At 37.6% G+C, this 11,070-nt stretch overlaps 1 protein-coding gene across 6 annotated transcripts in view; it reads right to left on the bottom strand.

Annotated features, from left to right (window-relative positions):
- Nucleotides 1–216: 216 nt before the first annotated feature.
- The window catches only part of gabra1 (gamma-aminobutyric acid type A receptor subunit alpha1), a 29,951-nt gene continuing 19,097 nt past the window's right edge, over nt 217–11,070 (bottom strand). For all 6 annotated transcript variants that reach the window (XM_069717948.1, XM_069717966.1, XM_069717940.1 and 3 more), the window contains exons 9-10: nt 5,173–5,375; nt 217–4,417 (exon numbers count right to left, since the gene is read on the bottom strand). In XM_069717948.1, the coding sequence (XP_069574049.1) occupies nt 4,097–4,417; nt 5,173–5,375 (524 nt within the window). In that variant the 3' untranslated portion in view covers nt 217–4,096. The remainder of the gene's footprint in view (nt 4,418–5,172; nt 5,376–11,070) is intronic.

Here is an 11,070-nt window from a genome sequence, read left to right as displayed (position 1 = left end):
TTATTTCTATTTTTTTATTATATTTATCTGTCGAGTGAAACTTTTCCCGCTAAAATCTTCCTGAAATTTTTACATGCGTCACATATTAACTACTGAATCTGTGACTCCTTCTTGTGGTGTGAACAGTGCACTTCATACTCATACTTCTAACAGAGATGTGTGTTCCAAACTTGGTCTGGAAATCCAGAGCACAAGGACGGAGGTAGAGCCACGACATTCATTTGTTTTCTTTTTATTTAAAGACTAATGCAGAGAATCAAATTTTACAGGGCCATATCATAACCAAAATAAACAAAAGAAAACATTTACAGAAGGTTCACCATTTCATCTACATCCATCAGAACCCTTTGTCAGTATCATTGAACTACCAACAAATGTACTGTATGTGGGTATGTGAGCTTGTGTGCATTTTGTGTTTTTTTTTATGTCCATATGTATAGTCTCATTCTTATTTCTCTTACCCTAATCAACATTTGTGCTTTAGAAAATTAGTTTTTTTTTTTACATTTCAGTGAAAATCGGAACATATTTTGCTTGATAAAAATACAAGAAAAAAACTCCAGTAGGTATCTAGGAATAAACAAAGACTCAATGTTGAAAAGCAAGTGCTGCTGAGAACTGCAATGGACCTTGCATCAAACATAATGAAATAAATGATGGGTGAGCCTACAAATGTGATATTTACATGTATGCTCTGCCTATGAAGTGTGAAGGTAAAAGTTGGAAGCTCATGATTGCACTGCGCCTCATATTTCACATTCTCTCTCTGGAGCATTAAATATAGCAAAACCAGACCTGGCTCAAAAATATTTGTAAATAGTCTATAGCATATGTTTTTATCCAGCTTGGAGTACAAGATTGGGGCTTGGCAAAGAAACTTCCAACAGAAAAGTTAAGTACAAAATTCACGTTTACTCTGTCAAAGTCAAAACTCTCTGGGACTCCCTGTAATATCACTGAGCTTTGGAAATCAGAAGATAAACAATATGATCCATTTGGCAAAATAACATTTTCACCTGCCTCCATTCTTGTAATGACAAACAAGCTCAAGAACTAAACAATAATACTAATAACAAGTTGATATCATTACAGTTTTGCTCCTGATTTTTCAGTTCAATCACTTTATTGCATGTCTCCAGAGAAAAAGTGCAATCAACAATGAAAGCCATTTTCTTTTCAACCACCAACAAATCCAAAGCGCAAACAAAAAAGATAATCCACTGTTTTCTTTGATGTCACCCTGTATAGCCATGGTTGGGGGGAAAGAAGCTAATGGGTGTACAGCTGATATAAAAGCTAAGCTTTTTTTTCTTTTTTCTTTTTTTATAATAGCATGTAAATCTGAAGCACAATGGTCAGGGAGAGAAGGTCAATGATGTGGTTCAAAGCTGTCCTTGCATAGCACGAAGCTGACTACATAGATGTGATGTTATTGTTCTTCTAAATGTGCAAAATGCATAACAATAGGTTGATAATACAAACAATATTCATCATCATCTTAGCTAATATCTTCATTAATAGAATCAAATACTGTATGCATTATGTATTTTACATATGTATATATATTTTTTCTTCATGATAATAAACATACATACAATAGTTTAGAATTCAAATATCTTTATACAACTCTTCACCCTGAACTTTGCAGTTCCTTGACCCTCTCCTTGTAGATTAAGTGACTGTGAACGGTAGACTGCTTGCATATGCTTGTAAAGATGTCTGCTATTAGGGGATAGATTCAGTATTGGTCATAATGATAATGCAAATAATAACAATAGCAACAACCACCGATGTCTTCTTCAAGCCCCTCTGGTAATAGCATGATCTATTCACCCCAGCGCACAAACACACAGAGAATTCTGTACAGTCCTAATATGCCTTTTGGCCTGTTCAGTGCGCTGTAAAACATATTCAACAAAGCACACTGAGAATCAATAATGCGATGCAATGCGCCCTCTCTCTTGACTCTTTGTCAAGCAAGGTCAAAGCGGGAGCCAAAGACTTCAGAACCCAAGATGGACACACAATGCAATGCCTGTTATCTTTAACCAAATCTAAATAGAATGGATTAATTTTCCATGTACAGCATACAGATGAAACTACAAGTCGAGAGGGGTCAGTGTAAAGCTACAATGGATATCACCCCTAGACTGAGTGTCAGGTTCAGGTCCTAAGAAAAGCCCTTGCTAATTAATATTGCTACATTAACATAATTTAAAATGGACTGTTCAGAAACCTTAGCGTGCCACGTCAGAGAAGAAGCGTTTCCCGAAAATGTGTTTTTTTCTAAGTTAAAAGAAAGAAAAAAAAAGAAGCAAGCAATGTTCAAGACAAAAAAAAAAAAAAAAAAAAAATCAAAAGCATTCTTTTCACATTTGTGTTAGTTTCTGTTGTTTTTTTCTCGGAAGAGGGATTGACATCATGCTACAAAAATATATTCATCTTCGTCACTATCGTAGAACTACAAGACAATTCTTCTGTGCGAAACACAGCGCCGGCTAAAGTAAGATTACAGTGCCACTCCAACTCAACGTCTCCTTTCTCTTAATCTCTTTCTGTCTCTGTCCCTGTCTCTCGCTGTTGCTCACCAACAAGCGGCAACAAATGAGTCCAAACGGGCATGTGATACTGAAGGCAGTGTAGCTGGTACTTTCTGAGTGTTATGTCTCAATTTTCAACTGAATGCAGATGGGGACTATGATAAACACGGTCAGGGGACACAGTGGGATGGAAAATACAGATGCGCCATCAATCAACAAAGTAATAGCTTTTACAGCTTCAACTCTGAAAATGGAAAAGTCACTTCTCCTCCGTCTCATTGTGCCCCACCCCTTTTGAACTGACGCTAAAAGAATTTTCCTATCAATGGTGTTTTGGCATACGAGGGCCCACCATAAATAGTCAAAAGGCAAAAATGAAAACAAACAAAAGTAAGTAAATTATGAGTGTTTTTAATTCTAAATGTAAATGCACTCCAGGATTTGATCATTTTTACATTCTTACTCGTAACTAGCCAATCTCAGTTTATACCATTGATATTGTTGTTGCTGTTGTTGATGTCAGTGTGTACACCAGCACACAGTTGAATAATATCTTACTTCAGTGTGAAAGCAGCTTTGAATGGAACGTTAACTTGGCGAGAAACAGTCACTTAAGCATGAATTAGACCAGTATATACTCTTTTTGTCGAAAGTATCGTAAAGAGAAACAAAAATAAATAAGTAAATAAAAAAGTTTACCTTTCCATGTATTCAATAAACATACCCTTTAGTTACACTTTGCAAAGCTTAAACATAATATTGACATCTCTAACACCTGATAATATTTACAAAGCTGTGAAAGGAAATAATATATTTTCAATGCTGAGCACAGAGATGACTATGATGAATTTTTCTCTATTTTTTTTATCTCTAAATAAACGGTGTGTCCACTGAGACATGTTTTATTGCTATTGCAGAAACCCTAACATGTTTTGAAGAATGACATAATTAACCGCATAAAACATCTACAGAGAATGGAAGATATTTTTGAAAGAGACTGAGCGTAGCATTTTGTTGCTGATATCAAATAAACTAAGCCACCAGTAAATGTTGATCTGTATTTTGAATTAAATAAACATAAATAATAAGATGCCCTGCCCATGCATATACACAAGTGCCTTTTACTGTGTCTGTGATTCAATGTTTACATGAAATAAAATAAACCAAAATTAAAATAAATTAAATTAAATAATATTAAACAAAATTGGAAAACAAACATAGAAACAAACGCCCCTTAACGAGCTAGTGGGCCATGTGCAGTTGTAGAATAGCATTCTCTTGGCTATATATTTATAGTAGCATTTTCTTAGTAGCATCATCCCAGACCTGAACAACACCCTTTCAAACGTTTGTATCGTTATCATTCTTTTTTTCTGTATTTAGTTTTTTCAAAATCTTCAAAATTTTGGTAAACATAGAAGCAACGCAACAACTGGGAATTCAAACCAGCATGGACACCATGTTTGTCTGAAAATAAACACTTTTTTTTTTTTAAAGAGGAATAAGAAAGAAAATGAAATAATTACAGGTATAATTTAAAAGGAATGAAACATGGATTAGTGTGGGTTCATCCCCTGCAACTTGGGCTTCTTATTCAAGTATGTCGCCCAGTAGACCAAGTTAAAGGTTCCAAAGAGCAGTGGGAAGGCTATTCTGGCAATCCTGTCTATCTTGCTCACACTGTTAAAGGTCTTCTTGGCCTCCGGAGGCTTGGGCTTTGGCTCCTCCTTGGGCTCAGTTGGGGGTGGTGGGGCGCTTTTGGCGATAGTGGCCAATCCAGGGTCCCTGGCAATATTGGGGGCGAAGGCTGTAGCAGTAGCAGCTGGGTAGGCTGTGGTGTTGTTCTTCTTGAGGAGAGACTCCTTCTTCTTCTTTTGCTGGAGAAAGAAATTGAAAAAGAAAAAAGGATAAAGAGATCAGGTTCATCAAACATCATCAAAGCTTGGACTGTGACACACACTTATGTACACATTGCTTGTTTTAAAGCTCCATATTGTGTCTTTCTCATTATTGCTGATGTTAATGTGCCATTTAGAAGCCTGGTGAATACTCAGTAAAAAAAAATATGGATATTAAGTTGATAAGTAATTTTGTTCACATCTACATATTTTGAAATAGAAACAAGAGTCTTGGCAATTTCAGAATTAATATTGGGCTGTATTTTTCAGAAATAGCTGGAGATTACAGAGTACGACTCTGCTAACTGCAGCACAGAGACAAGTGGAGCAGAAAGCACAAGATGGACACTAAACTATTAATGTTCATGTCATGTTATTCAAATTGCATTTTCTATTAGATGAACTGGCGACAACAACTAAATGTGCCCTGCCTGATCTGCCTCTATCAGTCGTTAAGTGCTGTCCTGGTGCAAAAAATAAAAAAAAACTATTTGGAGGAAAAATCCATGTATGTTACTTTTTATGTTATTTTTGGTTACCGGTCAGATGGCGCATTTTTCCACCCCTTGAAACCTTCATACGGAAAGCAATTCATACTATGGGCCATATTATCACCTGACAAACCATTTTATGTTGGACCCGTTTTTAAATTTTTTATTTTTTTATTTTTTATGACAATGGAGAGTCTGAGAACTTTATAAAAGTAAGAACTTTATCAAAATGGCTTCAAATACCTTCTCTGGCACCACACTTTTTCCATCCCAAGCGTAACCCCTCTTGGTGAAGTAGTTGACTGTGGCAAATTCAATGAGGGCCGAAAAGACGAAGGCGTAGCAGACAGCGATGAACCAGTCCATAGCTGTGGCATAGGCCACTTTAGGGAGAGAGTTCCTGGCACTGATACTGAGTGTGGTCATGGTCAGGACAGTGGTCACTCCTGCAGGGAGATAAACAGACAAGAATGACACGTGAACTTAAGGATTCAATTGCTGTCAATACTCATTTAGGTACCATAAATGCATGAAAGGAAAATATGTGAAGTATTTTAGGACTATATCAAATAAGAAGAATGGAACATTAGTAAGATAATGAGTCTCGGAAGTGTTGTGGCATGAACATAAGTTTACAGTTAACGTTATCACAAACACTGTACAGAAACCAGGGGATTATATGTGAACAATATTTGCTAAAATGGAGCAATGCTACAGTTCCATCAAATAGGAACACTGCATGGCAAGTTGCACTGTTTTTGGCTCAAATGAGCATGCATTTCCTTCACATTAATCTGTGAGAGAAGCTTCCTGTACAGTCTTGCAGGTTGTGCTTTTAATAGTCTTAGTTAGGTGGAGGTTTTTTTACAGATGCAGCTGGAAGATGCAGTTGAGTTCAGATATTCTACAGATAACAAATAGCAGAAAAATATACATCCTTCCTAAATTTGACTTGTTCACCAACGCACAAACAGTTACCATAAAACAAATACCGAAAAAGCATAAATTAAGACAGCTGATGTATGTTTCTAATCCAAAATGCCTCAGTGCACAGTGTCAATCTTGCTGAACTACAACATCAGCTACTGAAGGCTGCAATGAGACATTATGGAGAAGGAGAGGAACTGGGTCAGAACATATCTAACAGAGCAGTGCTCAGCACAGAACAAACTACAGCAGATATTTACACACCGACTAACATCAGCAAAGAATCCACCAATTCAGTCCAGACTATCATGATGAACAGCTGGCCTGTACAGGAACTATAAAATATGCAGACAGGACCCTCCCACACACACATGCTGCATGTGGAGTTCATGTGCACGCACAAACACACATGCACACGACAACACCACGTTGATTGAAGTTTCATTTTAAACTTTGAAAAGCCAACCTTTGTTCGCCCAAACAAGAAAACTCAAACAGATACCAAGGAAAGTCAAGGAACATCTTCATCTCTTTAAAATATGACAAAAGGAGGCCACCTTATAGAAGTCGGACAAAATAACAGAAACAGCCGACACAATACAGAAATAAGAAACAATCTAAAAATGTTCAACAACTCAGTGGTGGGTTATGAGGTCATAGTTTGTCTGTTTCTGCAACCATGCACTTAAGTATTTCTAAGTCTGCACTGGTGAGGATCTATTTGTAACCGCTGCTCCTCTTTGCAAGTACACTTCTTTTTTTTGTTTTGTTTGGTATTTATTTGATATGATTTTCTTCTCTTCACAGTTGCTCAGTTTGTAGTCTTTGTGACTAATATACCATCACTTCATGCTGTGACTCTCCAGCTTCTGGACCCCAGTAGTTAGTTAATGTTGACTTCTGAATGCTTCGACACAAAACAAATTATACACCATTAAGTGTTGCTGAATTTAGGATTTTTTTTTCTAGCTGTCTGCATGATTTACAAGTCATTGCCTTTAAAATTATTATTTAGAAATGTACAAAGACAGAAACACAAGAACTATTTATATTAGGTTTGATAGTTTCCTGATGGCATACTGTATGTCAAATAAGACAAACCTGCATTGTAAGAAAGACTGATAGCCACAAGGTGACCTAAAATAAAGCAGAATTAGACTATTGAGACTATTCACTTTAACAACTTCTTTCTGACTCCGTCTAAAAAGAGCTTTATGAATAACATGTTATTGCATTCTGTTCCTGTTTTTTTTTTTTTTTTCTCCACCACCTCCAAGATGCAAAAGCAGTTGGTACTGACTTATTACACATGTCCTGAAATGTTACTGTTTCCTTTCAGAATTATGAATTATTTCTTCACTCCTTCGTCTGTCCTTGTGAAGTGTTAAGTGATGAATCATGGATTCCTCATCATGCCATTCTCTTTTCACATGCTTTTGCCCTTACTGACTGGGTGATGTGACATGAACCACACAGGATGATTATTGTGTTCTCATTACGTATAGCCCCATAAATCATTGGAACCAAACAAGCCACCTCTGATGGATTTAGTGGATCTGCAGAGTATAGGGAACACAGGGTGCATGTTATACATGTCAGGTGTTCATTATGGCTCTACAGGGACCACCAGATAAGTATGTCAAAGTTATTGAATCTGAAATAATTTACCATTGAAATTGGTTTCTTATATCAAATGTTTTTGATAGAAAGATAATTTGTTTAATGAGATTGAAATGGAACCGAATAATCAACAGTTACACCTGCCTCTTCATCACGGTATAATTACACTTGGCACGAGCACAATTTGAACAAACAAAAAACAAGTAATCGCTTCACATAAAAGTGGCAATATTCAGCTCCAATTTGGTGTAAGGACACAACTGATCCGCCCACACAAGTGATGTACACAGATGGAGAGGGAGAACATTAAGATCAAAGGTAGCTACAGTTGAATGTAGGCACTGAGATGCACCTTGTAATAGCATCTTATATGCTACAATCAGTGTATTCTTAGTCATGTGATATTACAAAATCCACATATGACCGTGTTCTGCAGTGCACCCACTGCTAAGTAGGCCATCGAATGGTTTGTTAATATATATTGCTATGTCAACATGAGATATGAAAATGTTAAGTGATGCTTAGTCAAGTATTAATACCAGATTTTTGACATCCTTCCCTTTCTGTTCATAGCTAATTTGTGTCAGCTAAGTAACAAGTTAGGAGAATGCAATGCTGCATTTTAAGAATTTATCAACTTAACTGTCTTGTTAAACATAGCTTCATGTCCGCATAATAAACACAGAAAAACATTAAAACAAATGTAATCAGGTGAGGGATGAAAATGGTCTAATTCAGAAATCTGTTTATATTTTGATATGTTTGCTTTACACTGGAATACTGCCAGTTTATCTAAATTGCTGCTGCCAATTAGGAACATGCAAACACAACTTGGAGAATCAGCACATACAGTGCATCTCTTAAAGGTGTAATTTGCCTGGAAAGCACCAGCTTGGTGTCACAGTTTCAATAATTTCAAGTTGGAGAACGTGAGTCTTGAAAATTGCAGGGGGGGTGTGAGTCTAATATCAAAGTGTCATTGCTTAGGAGGTAGGTGCCAGAACATTCTCCATTGGAGAACGGCCAGTGCAAAGTGATTTTGCCCGCAATCATCTGTACTCATGCCCACAGCAGGTGCTTTAGTACAAACGAGCAGCACCTCACATCCTTTGCATCTGAACTGAGAGCTACAGAGGTAAGATGGAGGGAAGGAATATGAATAGTATTCAAAGGGACGGTCGTCACAGGGGATAACTAGATAGCCCTAGTACGAGTGTGGAGGGAGGATAAAGGCGTAATTTATATATAAGGAGATAGGTGGGGCACAGCATTAGAAATGGACCGAGGAAGGTACCATCAATCTGTCAGGTACTTTGTTTGCCAGTAAATCAGTTAATTTTGTGGAGGAGGATGAAGGTAGCACCACTGGGTATTACACAATTCCTCATAAAAGCACCCCGATGCTTGGTATCATATATCCTTTACTGTGTTTGACAAACTCCGTTGTCATGGAAACAAGTCTTCCAACTCCTCCAATGTCTTAATACCACGAGAGAATAAGCGGGGGGGGGGGGGGGGGGGAACAGAAAACCATATGGTATTAAAACGTAAAATGATGCATGGATTTGACTATCATTAAGTGACGGTTTGCTTCATTGCTTCCGCACATGCATTGGAAGGTTGTCTACAATCACCTTTATGTATTTGTGTGTGTGTGTGTGTGTGTGTGTGTGTGTGTGTGTGTGTGTGTGTGAGAGAGAGAGAGAGAGAGAGAGAGAGACTACGCTAACAAGGCCCACTAGGTGTGTTGCCTACCTCCAGGAAGAACAATTTGCCTCTGTGTCTGTTTAGTGATAGGCCTACTTAAGAATCATTTAGAACACTAGCAAGTTGATTCATTAGAACATAACTCAAGAGCTGGTTTTAAATGACTCTATTTGACATGTTGTGACTAATAGACTTGAGGATTTGAAGGTTGTTAATGAACAAAGTCACTGATCTGGAAAGTTCTAACTGGATTAATAGTGGTGTAACTCAATTCTTGGGAGTCCCTTCCACTCAATTTAGCTCAGTGTGCACAAGCACTGACATTTGATTTATATGATACATATTTTGTAACAAGGTTTTTGCCTTTGTTTGCATATTCACTTTCAAATACTCACACACACATACTGAGTAATGGGAAAATAAATGTCAAGATATAGAGAAAGCAAATTCGAGGAAAGTAAATTTGAGATTTCAGGTGATGAATCACAAGGTGAGGCAGACAGTTTCGAGGTGGGAGGGCTGTCACTGCTGTTTAAGGCAGGCAAGTTTGGTATGACTACCCAGAGACAAACAGTTAAAATGCGTATTTTTTTTGGAAATTAGGGCAATATAATGTCCACTTGGTTAATAGGATTCTGACAGAACAAAGTAAAGCTTATATAAATTTGATTTAATGTCCATCAGAGTAATCAGTCTGATAGACTTTTAGTGCTCTGCTGCCTGTAAGAGGATCCAGATCAGAAAATAAATTGCTTCAGACATGGCTAAAAATAAATTAATAGGCTTTGTGAGCTCAACTTTTGTCATACCTAAGGTCAAATGATTTTTTTCAGCATAAGGTGCAAAGTCATTGTTTATTATTATTATTGATCTTTACAGCAATTTATTGTTTGCACCGTTCCAACTTTAGCCCTTGATTGACAACCCTCGAACGATAAACTTCGGCTAATCTGACCAATCTGAAGCGTACGAGTAAAATGTACTGCTCAGCCACTGCATCACAGCCAAGCCGCAGTCAAATCTCTGAGGGGGAGAGTGAGCCTTCAGGAAAATGTCTCTCTCTCTCTCTCTCTCTGTCATGCTCTCTGGTTCCAGGCAAACATTTTCCTCTCACTATGTTTTAACTGAGTAGGCAACCAATCAAACATGACAATCAAAATGTGGGACGAGGTCAGAAGTACATTGTGAAGTAGGACGCCTGCTCACTCACAGAACACAGTCATTGACGCGTATGTGTAACCTAAACCCTGTGTCAAGACCAACGGCTCGGAAGGTCTTGCATTAATTTAGATTTTATTGAACTGTTTTACAAACCATTCATTTGCACACACGGTTACACCTGAACAATGACAGTACGGAGAACCCTTCCCACACATTTGCACTTCAAAAATGCAAAACCTGTTTGTCCTTAAGCCTTAAAAGCACCTCTAGTTTAACAGCAACATGCTGACTTTGGAATACTGCAGTTTCAAAACACTTCTGGACAAGAGCAGTTTGGCTTCCTTTTCCTACACAGACCTCCTTCCTCGCATAGAGGACGTGGAGATGGAAGGTTTTGGTACAACCAGATGTCTCCGACAGCAGAGACAAACATTTGGTTGAGATTAAGGGGAGGATGGTGAGACACTGAATGTCAGTGTGTCCCATCTTTAGCTTCAAGTCAGCGCTGACTTTTTCCAGTATTTACTTTTTTTTCTATATTTAACCATGACCATCTACTCTATCAGAGACCTAAACAAGTGCTTTGAATAGACTTAAAACAATAAGTCATAGTTGATATACAAAACAAATGAAATGCATCGAGCTAACATTTTGCTGTTATACTGCCATCCAACAGGTTAGTATCATTATGTTAAGAGCAAAAATCTGGTTGCTTATCACAGTTCA

Source organism: Brachyistius frenatus, unplaced genomic scaffold (assembly GCF_029030835.1).
Source record: "Brachyistius frenatus isolate BFR_SWC_R1_liver_20210118 unplaced genomic scaffold, ASM2903083v1 Contig_5, whole genome shotgun sequence".
Classification (NCBI taxonomy): Eukaryota; Metazoa; Chordata; class Actinopteri; family Embiotocidae; genus Brachyistius; species Brachyistius frenatus.
This window is presented reverse-complemented; position numbering and strand designations above follow the sequence as displayed.